We start from the raw sequence: 22,970 nt of genomic DNA on the forward strand, positions 1-22,970 counted from the left end.
GCTTTGAAGCTGAGAACGACTGAAAGAGAGCTTTAGGGCAGATCCGCTTGGGACATTCGATGTTTGTCGATGCATTGCTGTAATCAACAACATGTCTTTGATGTATCAGAGCCAACTATGAACGTGAAAGCTTGCTCAGGGTTTGCCAGCGTCGCGACAAATAATTGCTTCGAAGAAGAGTCGAGTCTGAAAGCGAAAGAAGTTTGCCAGAGGAAAGTGCCATCGAGCTCGCGCTATGCGCTCGCCCGTATGTGGCGTTGCTCGATCCAGTCTTTGACACCCTTGTAATGACAGTTGTAATCCATGAATTCATCAGGGCGCATCTTTACCTCTTTGCTGCCCGCATCTGTTGCAGGCTTTGCCGCTTCTCGGCTGTACTTCTGGATCAAACTAGCTCTTTCGCAACGTGACTCGAAAACTTCCTGCAGAACTTGCTGAACTTCCTCTTTGCTTGGTGCCTCCGTGATGTCTGCGAAGAAAGCACCCAAGGCCTCGGCATCTTCCACGCTTTGACTTGCACCTTGTCCTTGAGTCGGCAGCATAGCATGTGCTGCATCGCCTATTAGGATAACTCTGCCTCTCGTCCAAGTCTCCAGAGGGTCAATATCTCGTAGCTGCCACAGTCCAATGTCCTTAGCCAGCCTGAAAGGCTCTTTAACCCAGTCAGGAAAGTCCTTATATGTCTCGAGCATTTTGTTGAGGTCGCCTCGTGATACCCAAGACTGCTTCACGTTCGGGTCTTCGTTCATTTTCTCGTCCGGAACTAGACCGACCATGCTGTAGATTGTGCCATCCCGAGCAGTGCCCATAATCAAACGACACGAGTGAGCCATGACCATTGATGTGAATGGCTCGTGTGGATCGATGTTGCTGCAGAAACCTTTCGCATGCTCTTCCAGGATATCATTGGGGACTATAAGTCGATATGCGGATAAACCTGTTGGAACAGGATAGACTGTCTCGCCCAGTACAAATGATCGCATCGTGCTGTGAATGCCATCGGCTGCGATGACCACATCCGCTTGGAGCTTTTCGCCAGTTTCGAGCTGGACCATTCCGGCATCACAATCGCAGCTGACAACTTTGCTGGAAACTTTTATCGTAGCAGGCGGCCCAGGTCTGGTGGTTGAGGTAGCGGCCGCTTTCAGACATTCATGGAGATCTTGACGGTGGTACATCATTCGCTCTGTATCGTATTTTCCTTCCTTGAGCGGAATCTCGTTCACTTTGGTTCCTTCTGTATTGTACACTCTGAAACCATGATCGATCATACCGCGAGCAATGGCCAGCTCTTCTGCGGAAAGCTTCCATTGTTGCGCAAGAATGCGACTCGCATTCGGTTGAAGAGAGATTGTTGCCCCGATCTCTGCATGTAGACGTGATTGCTCAAGTATTGTGATCTGACGATTTGGGGCTCGGAGGGCTATTGCCGCAGACAGCCTGGTCACCAGAATCAGCATATGATTTTGTTAAGTTTGACAGAAATAGTTTACCCTGCGATACCGCCTCCGACAATGAGAATGGTCAGGGATTGCGTTGACGATGCCATTCTGTATGTGCGCAGGTATCAAGGGAAAGTTCAGACAAATTGTAAGAGGGACCACTTTGACCAGTGCAGTATGCATTATTCCTGATTGATGGCAGGCAATGAGTACTTACTTGACCACTAGCGGCCAGTCGTCCGGGTGTTTATTCCCCATCCTGGTCCACTTTGGTGATCTGGACTGCAACCGCCAAGGTTCAGCTACCAGATGTCCGCTTTCCGAATCTCGGATTGTGGGCACGCCACGGATTCGCATGAGATTACCAGAATAGCTTTCGGCGGAGCGATGATTGAGGTCGGCTTTCGTGGGCTCAGTGTGAGTGGCGATGGGTTCAGGATCACCTCTCGGCTGGTGCATCTTCATGTTCTCTTATATCGGCTTAGATCAAGTGCCTGGACGACCAAAAGCGATAATCCCAGAAACCAGGTGATTCTAAGTGCTAATTGCAAAATGTCAGCAACTATCACAGAAACTACTACGCCTCTCAAAGTCGTGGCCACCAGCCAGGCCTTGAAAGTCGACGGAACAGATCCAAAGTATGGCGACTGGAGAGATGACTTGGTCCGTGACGGATATGCAGTGATCAAAGGAGCAATTCCAAAGGAGCGAGCAGAGAAGTATGCTGATGCCATGTTCGGCTGGCTCGAAGGCTTGTGAGTTTTTCAAGTGAGGAGAATCGTTGTGTTGGAGCTGACGGAAAGACAGCAATCTCGGCTTTGACAGGAACGACCTCTCCACAGTTCACAAAGATAAGCTTCCGCACATCACCGAAAAGGGAATGTGTCTCCAATACGCTGTCACGCACGAAGACTTCGCTTGGGCCATCCGTGGCGAGCCAGGAGTTGTGGGAGCCTTCGAGAAGGTGTACGATACAGAGGACCTGATCGTATCGTTTGATGCCATCAACTTCAGCTTTCCGAAGTAGGTACCAGGAGAAGCTTTTTGAATCTTACCCTCACTGATCATTGTCCAGTCGCAAGGACATTCCAGAAAACAAGCCATGGCCACATCAAGACCAAGATCCTCTCAAGCCTGGCTTCCGCTGTCTGCAGGGACTTGTGAATCTGTTGCCCAACGGCCCAGAGGATGGAGGTCTCATTGTCTGCAAAGGTGGCCACCTCGCTTCAGAAGAATTCCACCGAGTTCACATCGATGAGCCACGCATTCCGGCATGGACACCAGAGTGGTTTGGCTTCACCGAGAGAGGCATGAAGTGGCTCGATAATCAAGGCTACAAGTGGGAGAAGGTGTGCGCCGAGCCAGGTGATTTGCTCGTCTGGGACTCGAGGACACCACATTACAACCTTCCTTCTAGCACGTCGCAGCCTCGATTTGCTGTGTACACTTGTTACATGCCAGTCGCAGATGCCACGCAAGAAGACTTGGTGAGGAAGAAGGATGCTTTCGAAAGATTTGTGGGCACAACGCATTGGCCGAATGCGAGGCATGTGGGATCGAACATGGCAAAGAGGGATGGTGAAGACGATCCTCATTCGAGGTTTGAGCCGGTGAACAAGCCAGTGTTGAATGAGCGGACGTTCAAGCTGACTGGCATCCCGTATATCAAGGCATAGTCGCTAGAATGCCTTGTACGTAACTTCAGTCGTTTTCGGTGCTTCTAAAGATCACGATCATTCGAGTACCATTCTGCTTGTCAGTAGACCAGCCAAGTCAGGTCCGCAAGGCTATGTCCGAGGTTTTCGTGCGCCATGAGCGTAGCGCAGCTGGAGAAACTGGAACATCATGTCTACGTTGCAACTTCTCGGGGCGTAGCATTTGTTGAAAGGTATACATCGATGATCGATGGCCACCGTCTCGTTTGTCCACAACCTCATGCTCGTTCAGGACGTTGTCGGACGGTGTTGAGCGGCTTGGTTCGCAGCCCTCGCAGCTCGCTTCCATTTCTTCACCTCCTCGTTGTGTGAACTTTGAGAGTCATGTTCGCCTCCACCATCATGTGAAAGTGGTCGTGCAGTGCGTTTCCCAAAGAAAATAAACAAGAAGTCGGTGATTGGACTGAAGCGCAAGTTACGGACGAACGACCCCCGCGGAAGCCCCAGGAAACATTGAAAAGGCTGGGCGTCGTCACTGTTTACGGCAGCAAAACACACGGCCAAGCACCAGGCCCATAACTTTACCCGGTCGGCTCGATCTTCCGGCAGAGTCAAGGCACGAGATGCATCGTGTAGAACCCGATTTCAGCGTTCGCCATGCGTAAACGTGGCTGGCATAAACTTCTTTCAAGGCCAAGTCGCCGCGTAGGTGGTGACATGTCTTGCACGACGTCGATGGGTTTCTACTCGGCGAAATATCGCTACTTCTACCATGCTGGCGTACAAAGGTAAGAGCTGGGGTGCAACCTCACCTCATCGGACACTTCAGTTTGCCTTTTTCTCTGTCAAGGATCAGTCAAGATGATTACTTCCGGACTTCTTGTTGCTTCTCTGGCCGCTGCCGCATCGGCGTCAGGCCCATACAGAAGCTTGCACAAGCGTCAAAGCAGCGACAACTCCACTCAGGCCGCACCAGCAGTTACTGGTGCTACATATGATGGACAATGTTTCTACCCCAAGCCTACCGATGACTTCGTTCTGGATGAATATCTCGGCCGCTGGTATCAAGTCGCCGGTAAGTCCAATCGCGTGAGGAATAAGCAAATCTTGCACGGACTCATGTTGACAATTGACTAGGAACTCTAGCACCTTTCACTGCAGGCTGCAAGTGCATTTTCGCCGATTATGCTCTGAACGTGAGTGGATCGAAGCAGAGACCGAGCCGAATCGATCAACTGATGCTGTGATAGGATAATGGCACAGTAAACGTCCAAAATGGTTGCGAGTTGAACGGCACTCAGATCCCGATCGAGGGAACTGCCACTCCAGTATCTCCTTATGCCGGATACGGACACGTTGGTGTGCTGCGAGTACAATTCCCTGGCCAACCTGGCCCAGACTGCCCAGGTCCAAACTAGTATGTGATTCATCCTGACGTTGAGAATTCGAAATACATTTTAACAATCTTAAAGCATTGTTCAAGACATTGGCCTCAGTGGCGATGATGATTGTCATGGCAAGGTTGCTGCTGACGATGACAATGCTTTTGCCATCGTGCAAGCGAATAACTTCACAACTCTCTTCCTCCTCAGCCGAAACCAGAATCCATCGAACGCCAGCATCGAGGTAAGTGCAACCGACAATTGTTGTGATGCAAAGTCCTAACCTTTCGCAGGCATGGCTCGAGCGCGCAAGAAAGCAGGGCTCCAACCTCGACAACGTTGCCATTACAGATCAGACCAATTGCCAATTTACCTAGACTACAGCTTCAATCTACCAGAGTCAGCAGCATAATTAATGTCTTCACTCAGATCTGGATGCTCATGAGCCGCCCAATACCCATCCCAAATCTTCGCTGTCCATTCGCCCACCTTTCCACTTCCAATCTCCTGCCCATCAAGACTTGTAATTGGCATCACACCTCCCGCAGTCGTACACATGAATATCTCATCAGCGCGATCAACCAACTCCACGGGCACAACTTCCACCCTCACCTCCATCCCCACCTTCCTCGCAACTTCCAAAACACTCTTCCTCGTCACACCCTCCAACACCCCACGATCTGGCGTAAACAAGACCCCATCCTTTACAACGCAAACATTATACCCCGCACCTTCCGTCAAATTTCCATCCCCATCCGTCAAAAACGGATAAATCGCCCCACGATCCGCCGCTTCCATAAGCCCTCTCGTAAAATCTCCCCATTGCAAATTCTTCACAGTAGGATCAAACGCCCCAGGTGGCGTTCTTCTCACCGTTCTCGTGATCACAGAACTTCCAGATCCATCCATCTGTGCAGCAGGCGACATAACCCAGACATAAGGCGAAATCCAGATGTAAAGCGTATTACTCAATTCCTCAGCTTTCTTGCCCAGAGGAGTATTACTAATACGTTCCAGGCCACGAGTAACCATATAGCAAATATACGCATCTTTGATACCGGATTTAGCAAGCATGGAAATTGTGATTCGTTTCATTTCTTCTTGAGATATGGGGATTCGGTAACGCATTTTCTGACATGAGCGTTCGAGACGACTGAGATGGTCGTCGAGGCGGAAGAAGCGGCCGTTCCAGGCACTGGCCACGTCGTAGGTGAGGTCGCCTTTGAGGAAGCCTTGGTCAAGAAGGGGAATGTAAGCGGAGTGGAGAGGGACGATTTCGTTGGAGATGTATGCGATGCCTTTGGCGTAGGGGTTGGTGGAGTAGGTTGCTTCTAGGGCGGCTTGGCGTTGGTGGTAAGCGTCGAAGATGGGCTTCATGGTTGACATTCTGATTAAATTGTGGTCTCGGCGTTATTGCTGAGTAGGTTTCAAGAGCTGTGCACTGCATGGGAGCACAAAGATATATGGCGAGCTGATCTTAAGCCAGCTGCAGCCGGGCCGGGAAGCTCGTATGTACCTGGAGCTGTAGCTCTGCCTTGGGAAGATATCATATGATACACTGAGTGCAGATGATCTTGACGATCAGTGACAACGGGCTATCGCGCCAAATAGAAGTGCGTCAAGTATCCAGTGCTGCAAAAGTGCGCAGGGCAAGCTGGACCTGAGGAGATCTTGAGGGGGGCAACCTTTCAGAGGCATTTCTTGCCCACGACATGCTGGGCAAGAACGTTCTCATCGTCGATCTATGGTGCACCAAGTCAGCCGGACTACTGTCAGCTGTTTGGTACGCTGGAATCGTGATCAATGTTGGTTGCTGCCCTGAGCATTGCTAGTTTGAGGAGAAGTGGGCGGGGGGGTTTTCCAACTCTGTGCACCTCAACATCACTAGCTTGGAGAAAGCCGGTCTCAGTCTCGGTCGTGTGTCGCGGCTGGAGCGCTCATCGATGTTCCCAAGCACAGCAAACTCCGATGATGGATTGCCTTGGTCGTGGTGTGTGAGAGAGAAGGACGATTGGGACGGGCAGCGAAGTTGGTCGGAACGGCAGCGGAATTGTTCCGACGATGGACATGTCGCAATCATTCGACAGCGAGCTCCCACTTTCGCATTGACCAGACACAGCATAGCTCCATGATGCTGTTAATGTAAGCAGAGACGGTGGTCGTAAGTCGGACATCTGATACATTTCTCATTGACCATTGATGCTCTCACGTTTGACGCAACTCACTCGCCAGCTCACGAACAGCATAGCACCACTGAAGCACACCATGTCGAACAGCACACTTCCACCGTCGTGGCATTCGGGTCCCGAGGACTCATTTCATGGCAAGATTACTGCCCATGGCCCCTTCCAGCCCGAGAAGGACCGCTACCACCTGTACATCGGCCTCTTCTGCCCATTCGCCCACCGCGCCAATCTGGTCGTCCATCTTAAGCAACTCCAGCATTACGCGGGAATCGAAACGAGCATCGTTCGGCCATATCCGAAGGGCAATGACGAGGGATGGCCGGGTTGGAAATTCAATACTAGCGATGCGGACGACAACTACGAAGGCGCGACTGGGGACAAGTTGTTTGGCAGCAAGTTCATGCACGAGGTCTACTTCAAAGCGGAGAAGGAATACAAGGGCAGGTACAGCGTGCCTGTGCTCTGGGACAAAAAGCTGAACACCATTGTCAACAATGAGGTATGCAAAGCTGTGCATGTGCGGGCCTGGTCGGCATGCTAACGAGTGCAGTCTCACGAACTGCTTCGCGATTTGCAAACCGCATTCAACCCTCTTCTCCCACCTGGACTCGCCAACATCACCCTGTACCCCGAGAATCTCCGCTCCAAGATCGATGCGCTCGCGCCGATCCTCCAGCGCGACTTGAACACGGGTGTGTACAAAGCCGGCTTTGCGCCCGATCAGCAGACCTACGAGAAGAATCTCCCGCCCGTCTTCGCGGTCCTCAACCTGCTGGAAAAACTCGCGTCATCGAACGATGGGCCGTACATCCTTGGTCGCGAGTTGACTGAAGTCGACATACGCGTCTTTTGCACTTTGATCAGATTCGATGTGGTCTATGTTCAGCACTTCAAAACGAATTTGTCCATGATACGATATGGGTATCCGACGCTGTACAATTGGTTGAGGGGCTTGTATTGGAACAACAAAGCGTTTGAAGAGACGACCGACTTCAGACACATCAAGGAGAACTATACCAAGAGTCATGCGGGAATCAATCCTCGCGCCATCACGCCAGTCGGGCCATGGCCGCATATTGATCGAGGATATGAGGACGACTGGAGCGGTGTTCGTGTCGGTGAAGTGGACCATCCTGTGGTGAAAGAGTACGAGAAGAAGCTGGAGGAGGAGTTGAGTAATGCCGCGCCAGATAGCGGTCACGGAGGCTTTTCTCTGGATAACTTCAAATGAGTCCGCCAGCAGATCTGGCTCCATGACGCACATTGAGAAGATCTTCTTGGGCTCGCACGAAATTTCGTCCGCAGACGCAGAACCCATCGCGAAGCAGCATGTTTATCCCTCAAACTGGCGCAATTGGTGCCATGGTAATTCTGAAGAGACAGCTCGTGGCCGCAAACACTTCTTGGTCCAGTGCATGTACGATGTCATCGTGCCGAAACAAATGCCGCTCAGCGACAGCGTCAACAAGAATCCAATGCAACGGGCTTCTGTAAAGGCGCAATGCGGCATCCTCTTATGGTTGTTGCTGGTTGGCGCAAACCTGCAGAAAGCGTGGAAACGTTCCGGCTGGAAGCGATCTGCAGGCAGGATTGTGTACCAAGACTCCGGATCTCCAAATTGTTTCCACGCAGACGACTTGTCTATCAGCTCGGTCCCGAGTCTCAGTTAGGTGACAGCTCAGTAGACATCATCCTTCATCACAGAGGCTCAGCCGGATGACATGGACCCGTTCCGACATCGAACAGATCCAGATCAAAGGGTCAGAGCGTTGGCAGAACATGATGTCTGTCGGGCAAATTTTCTTGGGGCTGAAGCATACGCAAAAAAGCATTGCGCGAGGAGAATACCTTCTATGCCGACTGTCTTGTTGGGTGGCTTGCTGTGGGCGCCCACGAACTGCTCAGGACAACGCTCGTGCGCGAGCTGGACCGCTCTCTCATTGCCAACGAGACGCATGTGAAAGAACGCAAGGCCGGTGGTCGCCAGGCCCGTCTCCTGCTAAATAAAGGACTGTGCGTCGGGATCGGATCCTTGCTCCACGTTTTGAACACAACTTGCGACGTCTCAGGTAAGCAGCCGCCTAAAATTTGATGATAGGCGTGCCATTTCATTAGACTCAGCTCACCGCACCCCTCGCGGCTCTCCACTCTATTCTCCGGACTTCTGACTTCACCAAGCAATCTGTTTCTACTTTCGATCACTCGGCTATGCCGTGTCACTCAGGGAACTGCCCATTTGCGTACCTGCGGTCATCCTCGCCGCGATGCCCTTGGATGCCGTACCTCATCATCTGCATGCGGCATGCCTCGCTGCGGCCGAGTGATCATGTCCGATAAAACTGATGCCCACCCCGGCCCTGCCCACCTGAGACCTACGCTGGACGTACATCTCTGTCTCTGTGGACGTCTTTGAAGAGATTCCAATATCCATCGAGTCGACATCTGGACCACCTCCACACTGGGATACCATCATGGCTCAAGTCAAGTCGCCGGCTGAGCACATGCTCGCCAGCGCTACTGGATCGTCCTCGCAAGTCAATGTCATAGATCCTCTTACCGGAACAACAGCTACGACTTCGGTTTTCCAGCAGCCGAAATTCGTCTTCATCTTCTTGCTTGTCATCTCTCTGGTGATCGCCAGAGTATTCAGCAGCAAGAGCAGGCTACCCGCTGGAGTGAAGCCACTCCCCCGACTACCAGGTATCATGGATCGCGAAATGAATGAGAGCTGAGATGAGGCTGACTCTGAACAGGTCTTCCATACGCCGGCCGCTTTTGGGATGTTCCAGGACCAGGTATCGAAGCAGCATGGCACTTTGGTGGCCTCCACAAGCAATATGGCCCAATCTACGAGTGGAAGGTGATGGGAGTCATTCACATTTGGATCGAATCCGACAAGATTGCCCGAGATCTCTTCGTCACACGCCAGAAGAACTACTGCGATCGCAACGAACTTCCAGCTGCCGTTGGCGTGCGCGAGGGTGCTGAGATTCTGCCACTCATGGGCTACGGCGAGAAATTCCGAAGATATAAGAACTTCATGCATCTCATCATGAGGCATGCTACTCCAAAAACGTTCTACAACTGGCCCAGTCAAGAAAACAAGAGAACGCTTCGAAGAGTTTTGCAAGAGCCAGAACGCTGGTCGGAACACATGCTTGTGCACTGTGCGCGGACTATCGCTGGTGTCGCTTGGGCTGACCCTCAGCACGGAAGCAAGTTGCTGAAGATCATCCCTGTGATCCTGAAGGCCGTGTCTCCAGCTGGACCTGTGATCAACAAGTTGACTTTCTTGGCCAACCTGCCCGAATCTGTCTCTCCTTGGAAGAAGGCTGAGTCAGAGCGGAGGCAGGAGATGACGGATGCATTCGTTGAGGCCTTGAAAGATGTGGAAAGGAGGACCAATGAGGGAAACTGTGACGACTGCTGGAGTAAGCTCTGGACAACCAAGGAGAAGGGCACAGAGCATCTAGACGACTACGAAGCAGCACACGCCATTGGATCCTCATCATTCGTCGCCATCGCTACTGTTGGAGGACCACTTCATGCATTCTTCACTGCTATGTGCCATTACCCATCCTGGCAAGGAAAGGTCGTCGAGGAGATTGATCGCGTTTGCGGTAATCGCCCACCCGAGATGTCCGATATGCCAAACCTTCCGCGTCTGCGAGCAACTGTCAAAGAAATCGTGCGATGGCGACAAGCCACACCTCTCGGTGTCCCTCATGTTGTGATGGAAGACGATGTCTACGAAGGCTACCATATCCCCAAAGGCGCTATTTGCCACGCGAACCACTAGTAAGCTCATCATTCCTCTACTCTCAGAAACCACCTGCTAACACTACTTCAGCCTCATCTCCCGCGAAGAATCCGTCTACCCCTCCGGCAACGAATTCATCCCCGAACGCTGGCTCGACCCCTCATACCCAACCTACAAAGAACCTCTGACTGAGTTCCCTAACCTCAACGGCGACCGCGGCTTCGGCTACGGCAACCGATCCTGCCCCGGCGTCGACCTCACCCAATGCGAACTCCTCGGCCTCATCGGCCACCTCATCTGGGCCTTCGAAATCAAGCGACCCGAAGGCAAACACGCAGCAGAGAACCCTATACCTTGGTACGAGACTGCTCCTTGGGTCATCACGATGAGTAAGCCATTTAAGTGTGATGTCAAAGTCCGAAGCGAGGAGAAGAGGAGATGGATTGAGGAGTTTGCGCCTGAGGGTGGGCAGTTGATTAAGGATTCGGAGAAGGAGAGGACGAGTCGGTGGGATGTTGTGAGGACACCTGGGCAGGAGCATTTTAATTGGGAGGGTTTGACGGATTTGGCTACGGGGCATGAGGGCAAGGTTTATGCTCCTGGAGTTTAGAGACAGAGTGCTACAGCGATCTTATGTAATGACCTATGCTGGTGTTGTTGTGTGTACCGGTAAATGACCTGGTATTGACTCGGGTCTGTCAGCTCTTGTTTGTTGTCTGCATTTTGGAGCGTTGGTGGGCGGGGATCAGATCAGTGTTTGGAGAAAAGTGCGTGGTAGAGACATAGGGTAGCTGATACTGACTGAATAGATCATTGCCATTTCCTTCTCGTTTGAGCGATAATCTGACTGCGCTGATTCATCGAACATTCGGTGCTGCCGTGGGTCGATGAACTCTATAGTCAGTACTGGTCCTTAGGGATAAGTGATACTAGTCACTTGTCATCGTCCATTGCCTTGATTAAACCCGTGAGGCATATCGACCATTCGTATTCGCTATCCCGGTCACGCTTTTTGTGATGCATCCTCATTCTGACGAAGTAAATGCTTGCCATCACTTCGTACTAACAACATCTCTGGACTTCACGCAGGCGATGCAAGTTCGAGGCTGCTGCTATGGTCACTCAGGCGCATTTGCTCTCATTGAACATTGTATGAAACTGCGTCCTTCAGAAGCTAGTTTAAATGCTAGGCTGCTCTCACTCTGTCAAAAATATTATGTACAAGTGCTCCAGGCAATGCCATGATCCTGGATCTCGTGGCAATACTACGTGACGTATATCCAGACTTCATCATTAAATCGTCATTCGCCGAAATACAATACTTTCCGATTCTTCGAAAGCTGGGATACACACTACGCACTCCGTGCTCGGCTTGGCCTGAGCCTTGTGCTTATGCTGCTTCTGCCTACTATTTGCACTCTTTTGCCGAACTGCAGTTGAGTCATATCGTCCAGCTCACACGATCGATGATGGATGATCGATCGGCGTCGAGATGCGATGCCAACTCCGCAAGACCGAAAGTCAGCGTCTTTCTCTCACAAGTACTTCTGCCCAAACTTTCCTCCACTGCATCGACCTGCCTCTTCGATAAAGGACCGAGCGGCAATCTTCAGCCTCGTGTATAGATTGTATGTATCTCCGGACGATAGACAGCACATTGTGAGGCTCTCTTGCCGCCAGCTCTCCGCGTTTCCCCGCAATCACATGCTGCGGGAGAGCTAGCGCCACAGCAGTGAATCTTGCTTGCATACCAAGGATTTCGGATCCGAATCAACAAACCACGAGTAGTCTTGAACTGCGTGTCAGATGCGTTTCGCGATGAGTCCTACGTGTCAAGTCACTTCGTGGGTAGGAGCCAGAGGCCTGGACACCCGTTCCATCAATTTGATGCCCAATTTCGGCCCGGTTAATCCTCAGCCTTGTTCGCAGCCGCCCATGCCAACAGAGTTTCGAGCTGCACTCCTTCTCAGCCTTGCGCGGGAGCTCCACGACCAGTAAGACCAAGTGCTTGCACGAGGCGCGCAGCTTTCCTCTACTCGTGGTGGTGCTCGACACGAGGGCTCGGGATTATTCGGTCTTGTGGTGTCCAGCTGACTTGTGTCTGCCGCATCGCGGTTGCTGACGATGTTGATTTGGTGGCAATACAGGACTGTCGCCGGCGGGAACTCCATTTATGCGCGGCTCCTGCTAGACTGCAGCGAAGGGAGCTCGCTTCGGAACGTGTTTGTGGCGTTGCGGGCCAAGGGAGAAGCAGCAAAGGTGCCAGACCTTCTTGTGCTCTCTGTGCTTATAGTATTTTCCTTGCATAGGCGAGATAGTCTCGTCGATGCACGAATATTGTGCTTCAGAAGGGCTGCAATCTCAGTCGGTAGTCCATCCTCAGTATTCTTGTTCTCGCCAAGAAAATTCGTGGACGTGCTGAGATCTATGGCATTACATAAATGTACACGAGTAGAATGCTATTCCGTATGAAGAGACTTTTGTAGCCATTCCAACCCGTCAAATGTCATTTAGTTCCTTCTGAGACTCATTGCCTTTCCATCGTAAATGGCTCTCGCTGCTGTGCCTGCGTGGGCGCTGGACATGTTGGAATGGCCACTTCTCCAGCTCAATTCGGTTTATGGCGTCGACTTCTTCCTTCGTGACCAAAGGTACTGTGCATTCCTCGTCAACGGCAGGTATCTGGCTCGCCCATTGCAGGACCATTGCCTGCTTGCGGTCTGCATTGGCGGATTCTGAATTGTCCAAATTGGGGGTTTCCGAATGCCCGTGGACATTCTGCTCTTCATGAGCAGGAGTGATGAGGAGTGGTTCGGGGAGCCTGAAATCGTCGAACGAAGTGTCCGATAGAAAGGGGTCTGGTTCCAGATCGGCGAGGACACATTGTCTTTTGGCATCTTCAGCGGCTGTGATGGCATCACCGAGCCTTTTCTCGATAGCAGCTCTCGAACTTTTGTACTCTTGCTCGTAGTGTGTTTCAGGCTCGCTCGGTGGGTTTCCTTGGTCGCTTTTCAAGGTACGTAGACTGAGTGCTTGCTGGTACTCAGTATCAAGGTCCGCCATCTCTTCTCCAAGAAGCCCAACCTGTCCTGCTCTGGCGTAATACGACTTTAGTAGGGGCTCTATAATTGGCGAGGGAGATTGCTGCGAAATCTTGGGGAGATCTTTTTGAAGGCATTCTGATTCAAGCTGCGCATTGGCCCATGCTCCAGTTCTTATCAAAAGGGACTTCAATTGTTGAAGAGACGTGGCCTCCAGTTCTCGTAATCCGTACTCCAGACTGCTCAGCTTGCCTTGCACAACACTTGCCGTGATGGCTTGGGCATCCGCGGCGTTCGAATCAGTAATAGCTGTATTGCACAGCGACAAAAATTGGTCCTTGTCAAACTCATTTCCGGGAGCTTTGTCGCGTATGTAACTCATCAATTTATGCTGAGATTCGCAAAACAAATGACGAAGAGCATTTGAACGCTGCAGCGCTTGTTGTGCTTCCAATCGTGCATCTGCTACTTCCTGACGATTGCGCAGTAGGTGAGCAAATTGTCGGCACAACTGTTGCGCGATGTCATCAGTTGTGGCGGCTTCTTGTCCACTTTGCAAACCTGAACTGTCCAATCCCAATTGTGATGTCCTTCCAACAGCAGACGTATTGTAGCTCAATGCGCTGTCCTGAAGCTCTCCCTGAGACTCGGTCGTGTGAGTGTGCCCATCCTTGTCGCTTTGGTCTCCAAACGAGCCCTGCTCTCCACAGAAAGGCGTGGTTGCGGATGCCTGGGACAGCCAAAATGGCATTGTTCTCTCGAGCTCATGGCTCTTCCACGTAGAGAGGGAGACTGACACGTCTTCACAACCCAGTGTAGGCATGAAGTCTACGGCACGGGGCACATGCCAGTAGCCTTTGCGGCACGTTGCTCTCCTGAGCAACCGGCTGGCGACAGTTGCAAACGCCACATCAAACAAGGTTCACAGCCAAAATTAGTGGCAACCGAGGTGCAGCTCCAACCACTGGTCTCACTTTCCGTTGCGCCGCATCTGCATCTGTTTTCGAGCTCTGCTGGCTCTCGAACGAGTAGTGCACACCAGCGACAGCGACTTGCAGGTGGGCTAGCCGGGGTACTTGCTCGATGCCGTGCGTTCGCAATAATCACATGCGAATTCCCGCATGATATCGCACATGGCCGGCTTTGCATTTGATCAGGCTGAACCGAGATCGGCAGCTATAACCTCAGCGTTCTCCTCCCGCATCGTGACACTGGCCTGCATGACTGTGGTCTGCGCCTGCGATGGTGCATCACTCATGAACGCACAGTATGTCCGGGGATCGTCAGTGGGTCTGGGACCCATATCGCAATGCTTATTATTACATCGACCACGTCAATCGGCGGTTCATCTATGAAGATGGACGCACGATAGAGGCAGATCAACAAGCGCCTCGCACTCCCGGGACTACACCTTCCCTGAACTCCGGAGGAAACACTGCAACGTCCGCCAGCACCAGGTCGCCGGAATATCCCCATCAACCCGGCGCGTCAGCAAACCTCATTCCAAGACGTAGTTTCCAGCAGCGGGAGCGAGGTTGGTTTCGGCTGTTCCGCGTGTTGATGTGGCGGCCAAGCGAGCAACCGGAGCCAAGATCATCTGCAGCAACCGCATACCTGAGTAACGTCCAAGACGAAAATAGGATAATATCGGGCGTTGGAAGATACGTGGTGATAGAGGAGCCCATCCCCGGTCGCGATTACTTCCTAGTTCTGCCAATTGTGAACTATGGAAGACAGGGTGTTGCGAGGGATGGCGTGAAGAAGCGCGAGCACGGCATTGTGTACACAGGCGATCTGGAAGATCCCCCAAAGCCCGATCCGAGCGAACGACCCGGCCGATCGGACGGGGGAAGAGGCATGGTGCCAAATGCGATTCGGGTGCAACCAAGCGATCCAACAGAAGCACTTCACGCGATGTCAAGAATCAACTACGGCGAGCCAATGCGCATCCCAGTTTCAGCCCGGGTCCACGATGTCGGGTTTGTCCATAGAGAATCCAGAGGCTTTCTGAACGATCAATTTCAGCATGTTCAGCGAGCACAGGAGCAAGAAAAATTCAGAACATTGGTACTTCAATACAGAACAGAGTACCAAAAGCGGGAAGAGAAAGGACAGCAAAAAGACGCAATCTTGCAATATTTGATAGCGACTTACCGACGAGACCACCCGGAATTGACGTGGGAACAAGCCTGGGAGATGGTCAAGCGCCTCCTAGGTCTACCATAGTAAAAATCGCTGTGATGGGGCATGAATTGACGGGTTATCCACAGACGCAGTGGGTGAGACGTCAATGGACCCGAGCTTTAGTGGCTAAGCTGCTGGGCGTCTATGAACAATACGTATAGTCTGTTTGGTCGGCACCAAGAAGGAGCATCCCCACAAAGGAGAGTATGCGATACTTGGTATCGTACCTGGCGGGCTGCAATGATCTCGCACACATTCACGAAGTGACGGTCGATGAATTATCTGGTTACGATGGCGGCGAGGCGTAAATTCGCAGGTGTCGAGTTTCTCATGTATATGGACCATAATCACCATATTCAGATAATGTCATTGGGGTAACGATCTAATCTCCTTCTTTTAAGCTCGCGATCTTAAATCATGTGTTGTTCGCGACTGTAGGATATGCTCTGGTCAGCACTTCGTTTCGTTGCTGCTGAAAATGTTCCAGCGACGAATCGTGCACCATTCCTACAGCTCTTGCTTTTACGTTATGCTCGATGGTATAGATCTTCGCGTAGTTAATACGGGACGCTGCTGCCAACTTCACTGTCAAGTCGTCTGGAGTGACACGAATGGCGATGGGGACCATGCCTCTCTCGCCTTGCTGCTGTGGAAGCTCTTTAGGAAAGGGCTGCGGCGCCGTGAGGCCGGTGTACACGATGCCGTGGTCTGCCTTGTTGTCCCCTTTGTTCTCAACTCCCCGGCCCCGGTATGTCAAGATTGGGCTGACAGCATTAGCAGTGACCTATCAATGCCAGACCCTGCTGTACTCACACTGCGAGAGAATGTTGTGCTAACTGGGCAAAGATGATGAAACGCCGGATCTTGACTTGTGCTAGCTCTCCGTAAGCCACGACATAGCTGCATTCACTGTGGTTGCTAGCATTTGAGTGTTTGTCGTTGCCTTGCGGCTCACTCCAAAGGATCGTAAGAACCTGGCATAACCGTCAGCACTGGTCGGCCGCTGCCAGGGAAAACTCACCCTTCCGACTTTGAAGAACTTCGGTGACCTGAGTTTGAAAGCTGCGAGCCTATCAGCAGTATTCTACAGCATTTGCTTGAAACTGACCTGAGTGGAGATAGGATTCTGCACTGAGGTTCGCGATGTCAGGAATGGGACCGGCGACTGGGGCATGAGGAGCTCCAGCATCCCGACTCGATGATGCTTCCGGATATGCGATTGTGGAAGATCGAACGCGGTGAAAACTAGAGGAACGTGTGTGTCCAGAGGGTGATCCATTTGTACCAGATTGAGCCGCAGAAAACTGCTGAACTTGCGAATATGGCGGAGCGCTGGGCGGACTGGTGGGGCTTAGCGGTGCTCGGGGAGAGCTTGGACGTGTCGAAGTTGCGGCGCATATCGACCGCGGCCGGCCCACCTCTGGGGTAGTAGGAGCCGTATGTGGTCTCCAAGATGTCGCAGCCACTAAGTTGCTATGCACCATTGGAACATTCGTACGGTCGATGCGAAGCGAGGCATTCTGGTGATGATCATGGAAGGAAGCATTTGCCTGGACATCGTTGCTTGAACGGGTATAAGCCTTTGTCTAGAGAAAAGGACGTGACACTTACCTCATGCTCACTACAAAAGTGCCACTATCTCGCGGCTGATCCTGTCGAGCCACGCGTTGGGCGCGTTCACGCAAGCTTTCCATGAGCTCAATAACTCTTCCAAGGTCATCGCCGAAAGCTTTGTCTATTTGTCTTGTGACCACTTGCCCGTTGTTATTGAGAGTCGTCTCTTGTAGTATCTCGATTAGATGTCGCGTTGCATGTTGTGTCATCAACAGTCGGTCAGAGCGAACTGCTGCAGCGTGCGCAGAGGTCGCAGGATCGCCAGTCAGTGGCAGGCCATGCTTCACTATCGCGACCATCATCTCCACCAAGTCCTGCCATCCTTGCCGCTGCAAGAGGCGTTGCAAGTCTTGTGTGGCAGAATCGGATGTCATGATGTGTCAAAATTCCCGCTATATATTCTCGGCCCTTTGGTGGTCCAGAGCATCGTATGGCACTATCCCGTCAAGAATGAGTCTGCCAATTAGTACAAAGAATGGGCTTGAACCACGGTCGAGAATTCCAACCTCGATATGTGATGGCGGGGGAGAAAAGGCAGGGCTTAGGCCACGTCGATGGTTCGCATTGCGGCCCCAAGGTCAACAATCAGGTGGCTGTCATGCATCGTGCGTGCATGATTAGCGCAATAGCTCGGCTTCAAGCTCTCTCGGGTGCCACACCTCAACCGAATGCTCTATCAGCGAATCATGTGATATACAAGCCGCTGCAGATGCTGCGCCTCAGAGACTTGCAGCAAGATGCGAGCCGCCTCGCTACTCTGCCAGTCATTAGCGTTTGTTCACAATCCACACATCGCAAAGCCTCTAGGCGTCAGCGCCGGTCGATGTGCCCTTGACGTGCTCATTGGGTCAGCTACCAACAGTTGATTTGTGGCAAGGCTCCAGAGCTCGTCTACGAAGAATGTATTTGCCTGTGCACGTTTGGCTTGAAGATGGAACCACTCACAACCTTTATTCGGAGCCGAATGATGTAGGAACGCAAGTTCGCCAGTAGCCTCGACCACAGGAGACACAAAATTCTACTGCATGATACCAATAGTCCGGACGTTTCCGATTAGCTGGATTACAATACGCAGCCCTAGACTTGTTCTTAACCTGAGGGTACGTCTCCCTTAAAGGCCTGCTTGAGTGCCTCAGGATTATGGGACTTGACTCAAGAATTTGTTGTCTCAAAATAGTTGTGTTGCTGGTCCTTTAGCATGGTTATTCCACTGAAAGTATAACAGGAGATATTATGCGTTGTCTCTCCTTCATCTTTTGATGGTCTCCCTGTTATAGCCCATTCATCGGGGACTGGTGGGTGGGTTGGCTGCATCTATTGCTGAGCTTGACGGAGGCACAGCGTTTTGTACGGATGACATTTGATGATCGATGTTCGCAATCATAGTATGCGAACCGATACGTTGGAATGCCATGCCTCTTATCGAGCCTGCAGCTGACTGTGCCGGCGACAGTTCTTGTTCCGGGGCCCCACCAAAATCTTTCCCATGATCGTCAGAGCCATAGGTAGCCATATCTGAAGGCTGTGGCGATCCGAGACGTGATGGTTGGGGACTTAACAGCACGCCCGTCAACTCAGAAGCTTCCCGCTCGAAGCTCTGCGGATTTCGCATGGAACTAGCCAGCGTTTGCGCTGGTGCTTCATCTTTGACACGGTGCATGGCCGACGACTGATCAAGGCCGTGATCTTCACCTGTCGCAGTCTCCCTCACATTCGAGGGATACACGACTGGAAGTACCATTTTATGATGGACTTCAACTTGAGTGTCCATTTCTTCGGGCATGTCTGACGGTCGCGAGGGTGATTCGGGTCTTGAAGTCTTCGTACTGCCAGCCAATGATCGAACATCTTCATGATATTCATGCGGTACATCCACTGCATCCTCAATGCCGTTCAGCCAGTTTGATACCCCCAGAGATGTCCCTCCCTTAGAGGTTTCACTGCGGCTCTTCCGTCGCCATCGGTTGGGATCAGGATCCAGGCCAGCATTTGTAACTTCGACGTGGAGCTCGTTGACACGACGTCTCAAAGTATCAACCTCATCGACAACGTCTTGATATTCTTTGCGGCAGTTCTTCTCGAATTCTTCATCCGTTTCGGGAACAGATTTATCTTGATCTATCATTCTCTGTCGCTGAAGCCTCTGCTCTGCATGCTCCACCGGCAGCTCATCTACAAGGCGCTCTTGCGCCAAACGCCACTCAGCGACGGTGTCAAAGTAACTCTTTAAAATTGGTGGTACTTCAGGATCGCTCTCGTCGTCATCGTAAGTGGCCTCCAAGCCAGTCCGCACGACTGGTGCGACTATCTGTCCGGCTTCCAACAGAATCTGGGCATAGTCGCTTTCCGATACTCCGGCCACATCGGCATCTTCCTTCAGAAGCTGGCTATCGAGGTTGCTCATTTCATTGTAACATTTATGCAATTCGGCTATCGTCTGGCGCAAGCTTTTCTCATCTAGATCGAGCTGCTGTGCCGGTGAAAGGGCGTCCGGATCCTCTCTAGGCGTCGGCTGCAATGCATCCATAAATTTCTTGCGCGAGCCATCGAAGATGTGAAGACTGTTGACCACAGCCTCTTGGGCGATCTGTACCTGCAGCCGCAATCTTACCGCACGCCGCCGGTCGCTCATGATGCGCACGATCAATCCAGGGCGGGTCTCGAATGCACTCGCTTCTTAAGATGGCGCAACAGGAGGTCAGTCGCAGTGCAAGAGGGCAATTCAACTGAAATATGTGACCACTGCTTGTCGCAGTCATTGGCACAGCTGTATTTCACATCTTTTGCCAGGCCCAGAGGACAGCTGGAATTCAGCAATCGAGTCTATAGATTGTGGTTAGCATGCTTCTGATGTATGAAAGTACGTTGTAGCTCACGATCGTTCCAACAGCAGCATATGATTGGCTTCCAGGAGGTCCTCGGGATGCGACGGGGAGGGGAAGCAAGTGATTGATTGCATCTGAAGCTGAGGCAAGAGGTGTCAGCGTAGCATGCGCTTGGCAAGGCTGAAGCGAAACCCACTCCTGCTGTGTGGCGCACTATTGCCCGCTCCTGTGCCGCCAACTTCAAACGCAAAGTCATGTGGTACGATGCACTGGCTATGCCTTTGATATGCATGGTTCCTCACCCGCATTACAGCTCTTCATTGGCCATGCAATAAACCTTGCGCAGCGTAGACAAAAATGTCAGAAAAAGAACCGCGTCTACCCAGCTGTATCCTCCTTGACTTTATAGTGCTACGTATGCTCAGTGCGTAGACACTTCAGGCTGCTAGCTGCTAGGGACCAACGACAGTGGCGCACGCCGAACTCCTAAACGAGAGCTTGTCGCGTGAGCAATGAAGTATCACGACAACATGCGTCGGGCTGAGCCGAAGCAGCTCTCGTATTCCAGTGTCTACGGCGCAATATACTGGCATAACAATCTACGTGTCTGGCTCTGAGTCCGATTCTGACCATCTTTGAGGCAGTGGAGCCACTCCGGGCGACATTCCAGCCAGACCTCCGATAGTGTCCATCAACTTCGCCTCGAGTCTTGCTATTGCATATTGGATGACCGCAGATTGCCGTTCGAGCTCTTGCAATGCGTCCGATTGTATTCTGAGTGCTTCGCTGTCTGCTCTTAATTGGGACGCTTGTGACTGAGAGACTGGATTCGCGAATCCGGTTTCACTCTCGAAGGACTGCATGATGACTCCTGTTGACTCTTCGAAAAACCTGCGCTTGTGTAGATATTCTTGCATCGCGTGACTCTTCTCGATTTGTAGGGTCAACCACTGATCTCGCTTGCGCGCAATTCGACTGTGTAAGCTTTGAATTCGGGGATGCTGGTGTGTAATCGACCGACAGGTCTCTGGCGCTGCTTGCAGAGTGCTGTATTGCAAAGCCGAGTGGGCGGGATGCGCCGGAATTGGTCTTCTAACCATACTGTCTCTCTGTTGTTGGAAGAGTCTTGTATGCGTGATTGGTCGGACTACCTGCGAGCATTGATGTTACACACCGCGTCTAACGGCTCATATATGGTTCAATTTGCAGGGCGGGTTAAGCTCGGCAAAGTGAAGCGCAGATATATTACTTAGACCTTCCAACATCACTAGCAAGCCTGATTTGTAGATCGCTAGACCTCGTGCAGAGAGAGTGCACAGCATGCTCATGTACCGGACATTCGTCATGCAACAAGGATGGGTGCTGTGCAAATCGCCAATACCCAGCCGCCAGCAAACTTGCTCACCGCTCACCAGCCTTTCGCTGGATAGCAAAGCTCCACGTTCTGCTGGGCGATCGCGGGCTCCCGCTGGAGACCGGGCGAACATGCCTTTCTCGCACGATCATGCGCTTCCTGTTTGTTGATACCACATGTGCACTGCAACTGTAATCAAGCAGTCTCTTCGACCAGCGGGTGCATCTCGCATGAAGCAAAGCAGGTGCGCCCCGGCGACACAAAAACTCCACTTGACTACCAAGTGACTGTCCTTCAACGTCACGTTTGCTCCGAATGCTCGAATATTCCAGCTCTTAATCTGAAGATGAACAAAGCAAATGCACGTCCTACCATGCAGTGATACTACGCATCCGGCTTGAGGACTGCGCTCACTTCCCGATCGCACTGTTGCGTCTCACATTGCGTTCGTAGGAGGTAGGGCGTGTCCAGGAGGTGTAAGCGATCTAGTCCTGTGCAATACAGCGGTTTGAGCGCCAGACGAGTGTTGGCATTCGGTCCTTTAGGTGATCGACCGGAGGGCTGAGGGTTTGTGTAGGGCGAGTGCCGAGAACACTGTTTCAAGCATCATATGTTGCCTCGCAAATACTAGTCGGTCTGGTGCTTTTCCCATCCCGTTACCGTCCACGATAAGGGGAGCACAGAGACATGCACCATCCAAAGCTGAGGAAGGAAGTACTGGCGCTGATGTCGAACATTGCCGCTATGAGCCAAATGAGCGCGTGATTGAATAGACGCGGTCGACAAACGTTCGTTGTAGAGATATTGGGCGTGAAACAGGTTGGAACGTGATTGAGTGTCGAAGTTTGGACGGGAAAGAAGGCAACGCGCGCCGAATACGGGCCGCCAAGAGGCCTTCCAGACATTGCCTTGTTCGCGACTGATCGCACTCACACTGGTGGGCAAGATATCATCACCACGACTATCATCGCGAAATCCATCAAGTCTAAGTCGCCGGCAGATTGGAATCGACATCTAGGTGGGTCATGGGGAAGGACTTGCAGGATTTGCAGGGTTTGCCTCTGTGTCGGCCTTCTCGTCCAGGTTGATCATATTTCTCCGTGTACATGGAAGGCGCCGCGGTCAGCATATTCTTAGCGAGCAAGTTGTTGCAGCACGCTCTTCACCTCACGGTCCAGAGTCGTGCAAAAGCTGATGAGAGTCAGGAGCAAGTCCCTGATCAAGACATGTGTCATAACACCGTATTCGAGCACAGGCTCTGCCCTCTCTCCACGCGCGACTAGCTGGCGTTCCCTCGATCTGTACGAGAGTTTGAATGAGTAACGCCCATTCTGATTTGCATTGATGTCACCGGTAGTTCAACTTCCTCGAAACAGAAGGCTGGGCAAGAGGGATCCGCACCGCAAAAGCGAATTCAGCAAGGCGCGCCAAAGGCTTCCAGCACGTTGATCGCGCTGCCTGAGTTCGACTGATCAGACCGCCAGAAAGCACACTGTGACAGCTTGAAGAGGCCCGCCAGCAGACACG

General features: G+C 52.0%; 11 protein-coding genes across 11 annotated transcripts; 5 read left to right on the top strand and 6 right to left on the bottom strand.

The window, feature by feature from the left end:
* Positions 1–233: 233 nt before the first annotated feature.
* Positions 234–1,549, bottom strand: CKM354_000868200 (uncharacterized protein; the record flags this gene model as incomplete). Its single annotated transcript, XM_044804072.1, has 2 exons — positions 234–1,440; positions 1,494–1,549. 2 exons carry the CDS (start codon positions 1,547–1,549, stop codon positions 234–236), a joined length of 1,263 nt encoding a protein of 420 aa, XP_044660007.1.
* A 445-nt stretch (positions 1,550–1,994) lies between these two features.
* Positions 1,995–3,118, top strand: CKM354_000868300 (uncharacterized protein; the record flags this gene model as incomplete). The annotated part of the gene is made up of 3 exons (XM_044804073.1): positions 1,995–2,197; positions 2,250–2,465; positions 2,518–3,118. The coding sequence occupies 3 exons, from the start codon at positions 1,995–1,997 to the stop codon at positions 3,116–3,118; spliced, it is 1,020 nt and encodes a 339-aa protein (XP_044660008.1).
* Positions 3,119–3,958: 840 nt separating this feature from the next.
* Positions 3,959–4,856, top strand: CKM354_000868400 (uncharacterized protein; the record flags this gene model as incomplete). Its single annotated transcript, XM_044804074.1, has 5 exons — positions 3,959–4,172; positions 4,235–4,293; positions 4,348–4,514; positions 4,570–4,723; positions 4,773–4,856. 5 exons carry the CDS (start codon positions 3,959–3,961, stop codon positions 4,854–4,856), a joined length of 678 nt encoding a protein of 225 aa, XP_044660009.1.
* A 1-nt stretch (position 4,857) lies between these two features.
* Positions 4,858–5,865, bottom strand: CKM354_000868500 (uncharacterized protein; the record flags this gene model as incomplete). Its single annotated transcript, XM_044804075.1, has 1 exon — positions 4,858–5,865. One exon carries the CDS (start codon positions 5,863–5,865, stop codon positions 4,858–4,860), a length of 1,008 nt encoding a protein of 335 aa, XP_044660010.1.
* Positions 5,866–6,744: 879 nt separating this feature from the next.
* CKM354_000868600 (uncharacterized protein) lies at positions 6,745–7,896 on the top strand (the record flags this gene model as incomplete). The annotated part of the gene is made up of 2 exons (XM_044804076.1): positions 6,745–7,164; positions 7,216–7,896. The coding sequence occupies 2 exons, from the start codon at positions 6,745–6,747 to the stop codon at positions 7,894–7,896; spliced, it is 1,101 nt and encodes a 366-aa protein (XP_044660011.1).
* Positions 7,897–9,136: 1,240 nt separating this feature from the next.
* On the top strand, positions 9,137–11,035 carry CKM354_000868700 (uncharacterized protein; the record flags this gene model as incomplete). Its single annotated transcript, XM_044804077.1, has 3 exons — positions 9,137–9,365; positions 9,419–10,463; positions 10,516–11,035. The coding sequence occupies 3 exons, from the start codon at positions 9,137–9,139 to the stop codon at positions 11,033–11,035; spliced, it is 1,794 nt and encodes a 597-aa protein (XP_044660012.1).
* Positions 11,036–12,924: 1,889 nt separating this feature from the next.
* On the bottom strand, positions 12,925–14,217 carry CKM354_000868800 (uncharacterized protein; the record flags this gene model as incomplete). The annotated part of the gene is made up of 1 exon (XM_044804078.1): positions 12,925–14,217. One exon carries the CDS (start codon positions 14,215–14,217, stop codon positions 12,925–12,927), a length of 1,293 nt encoding a protein of 430 aa, XP_044660013.1.
* A 518-nt stretch (positions 14,218–14,735) lies between these two features.
* CKM354_000868900 (uncharacterized protein) lies at positions 14,736–15,692 on the top strand (the record flags this gene model as incomplete). The annotated part of the gene is made up of 1 exon (XM_044804079.1): positions 14,736–15,692. The coding sequence occupies one exon, from the start codon at positions 14,736–14,738 to the stop codon at positions 15,690–15,692; it is 957 nt and encodes a 318-aa protein (XP_044660014.1).
* Positions 15,693–16,065: 373 nt separating this feature from the next.
* Positions 16,066–17,638, bottom strand: CKM354_000869000 (uncharacterized protein; the record flags this gene model as incomplete). The annotated part of the gene is made up of 5 exons (XM_044804080.1): positions 16,066–16,414; positions 16,464–16,624; positions 16,672–16,712; positions 16,759–17,213; positions 17,262–17,638. 5 exons carry the CDS (start codon positions 17,636–17,638, stop codon positions 16,066–16,068), a joined length of 1,383 nt encoding a protein of 460 aa, XP_044660015.1.
* A 908-nt stretch (positions 17,639–18,546) lies between these two features.
* On the bottom strand, positions 18,547–19,896 carry CKM354_000869100 (uncharacterized protein; the record flags this gene model as incomplete). The annotated part of the gene is made up of 1 exon (XM_044804081.1): positions 18,547–19,896. The coding sequence occupies one exon, from the start codon at positions 19,894–19,896 to the stop codon at positions 18,547–18,549; it is 1,350 nt and encodes a 449-aa protein (XP_044660016.1).
* A 792-nt stretch (positions 19,897–20,688) lies between these two features.
* Positions 20,689–21,189, bottom strand: CKM354_000869200 (uncharacterized protein; the record flags this gene model as incomplete). Its single annotated transcript, XM_044804082.1, has 1 exon — positions 20,689–21,189. One exon carries the CDS (start codon positions 21,187–21,189, stop codon positions 20,689–20,691), a length of 501 nt encoding a protein of 166 aa, XP_044660017.1.
* Between the last annotated feature and the right edge of the window lie 1,781 nt (positions 21,190–22,970).

This window comes from Cercospora kikuchii, assembly GCF_019650295.1.
Source record: "Cercospora kikuchii DNA, contig_00005, whole genome shotgun sequence".
NCBI classification, from domain to species: domain Eukaryota; kingdom Fungi; phylum Ascomycota; class Dothideomycetes; order Mycosphaerellales; family Mycosphaerellaceae; genus Cercospora; species Cercospora kikuchii.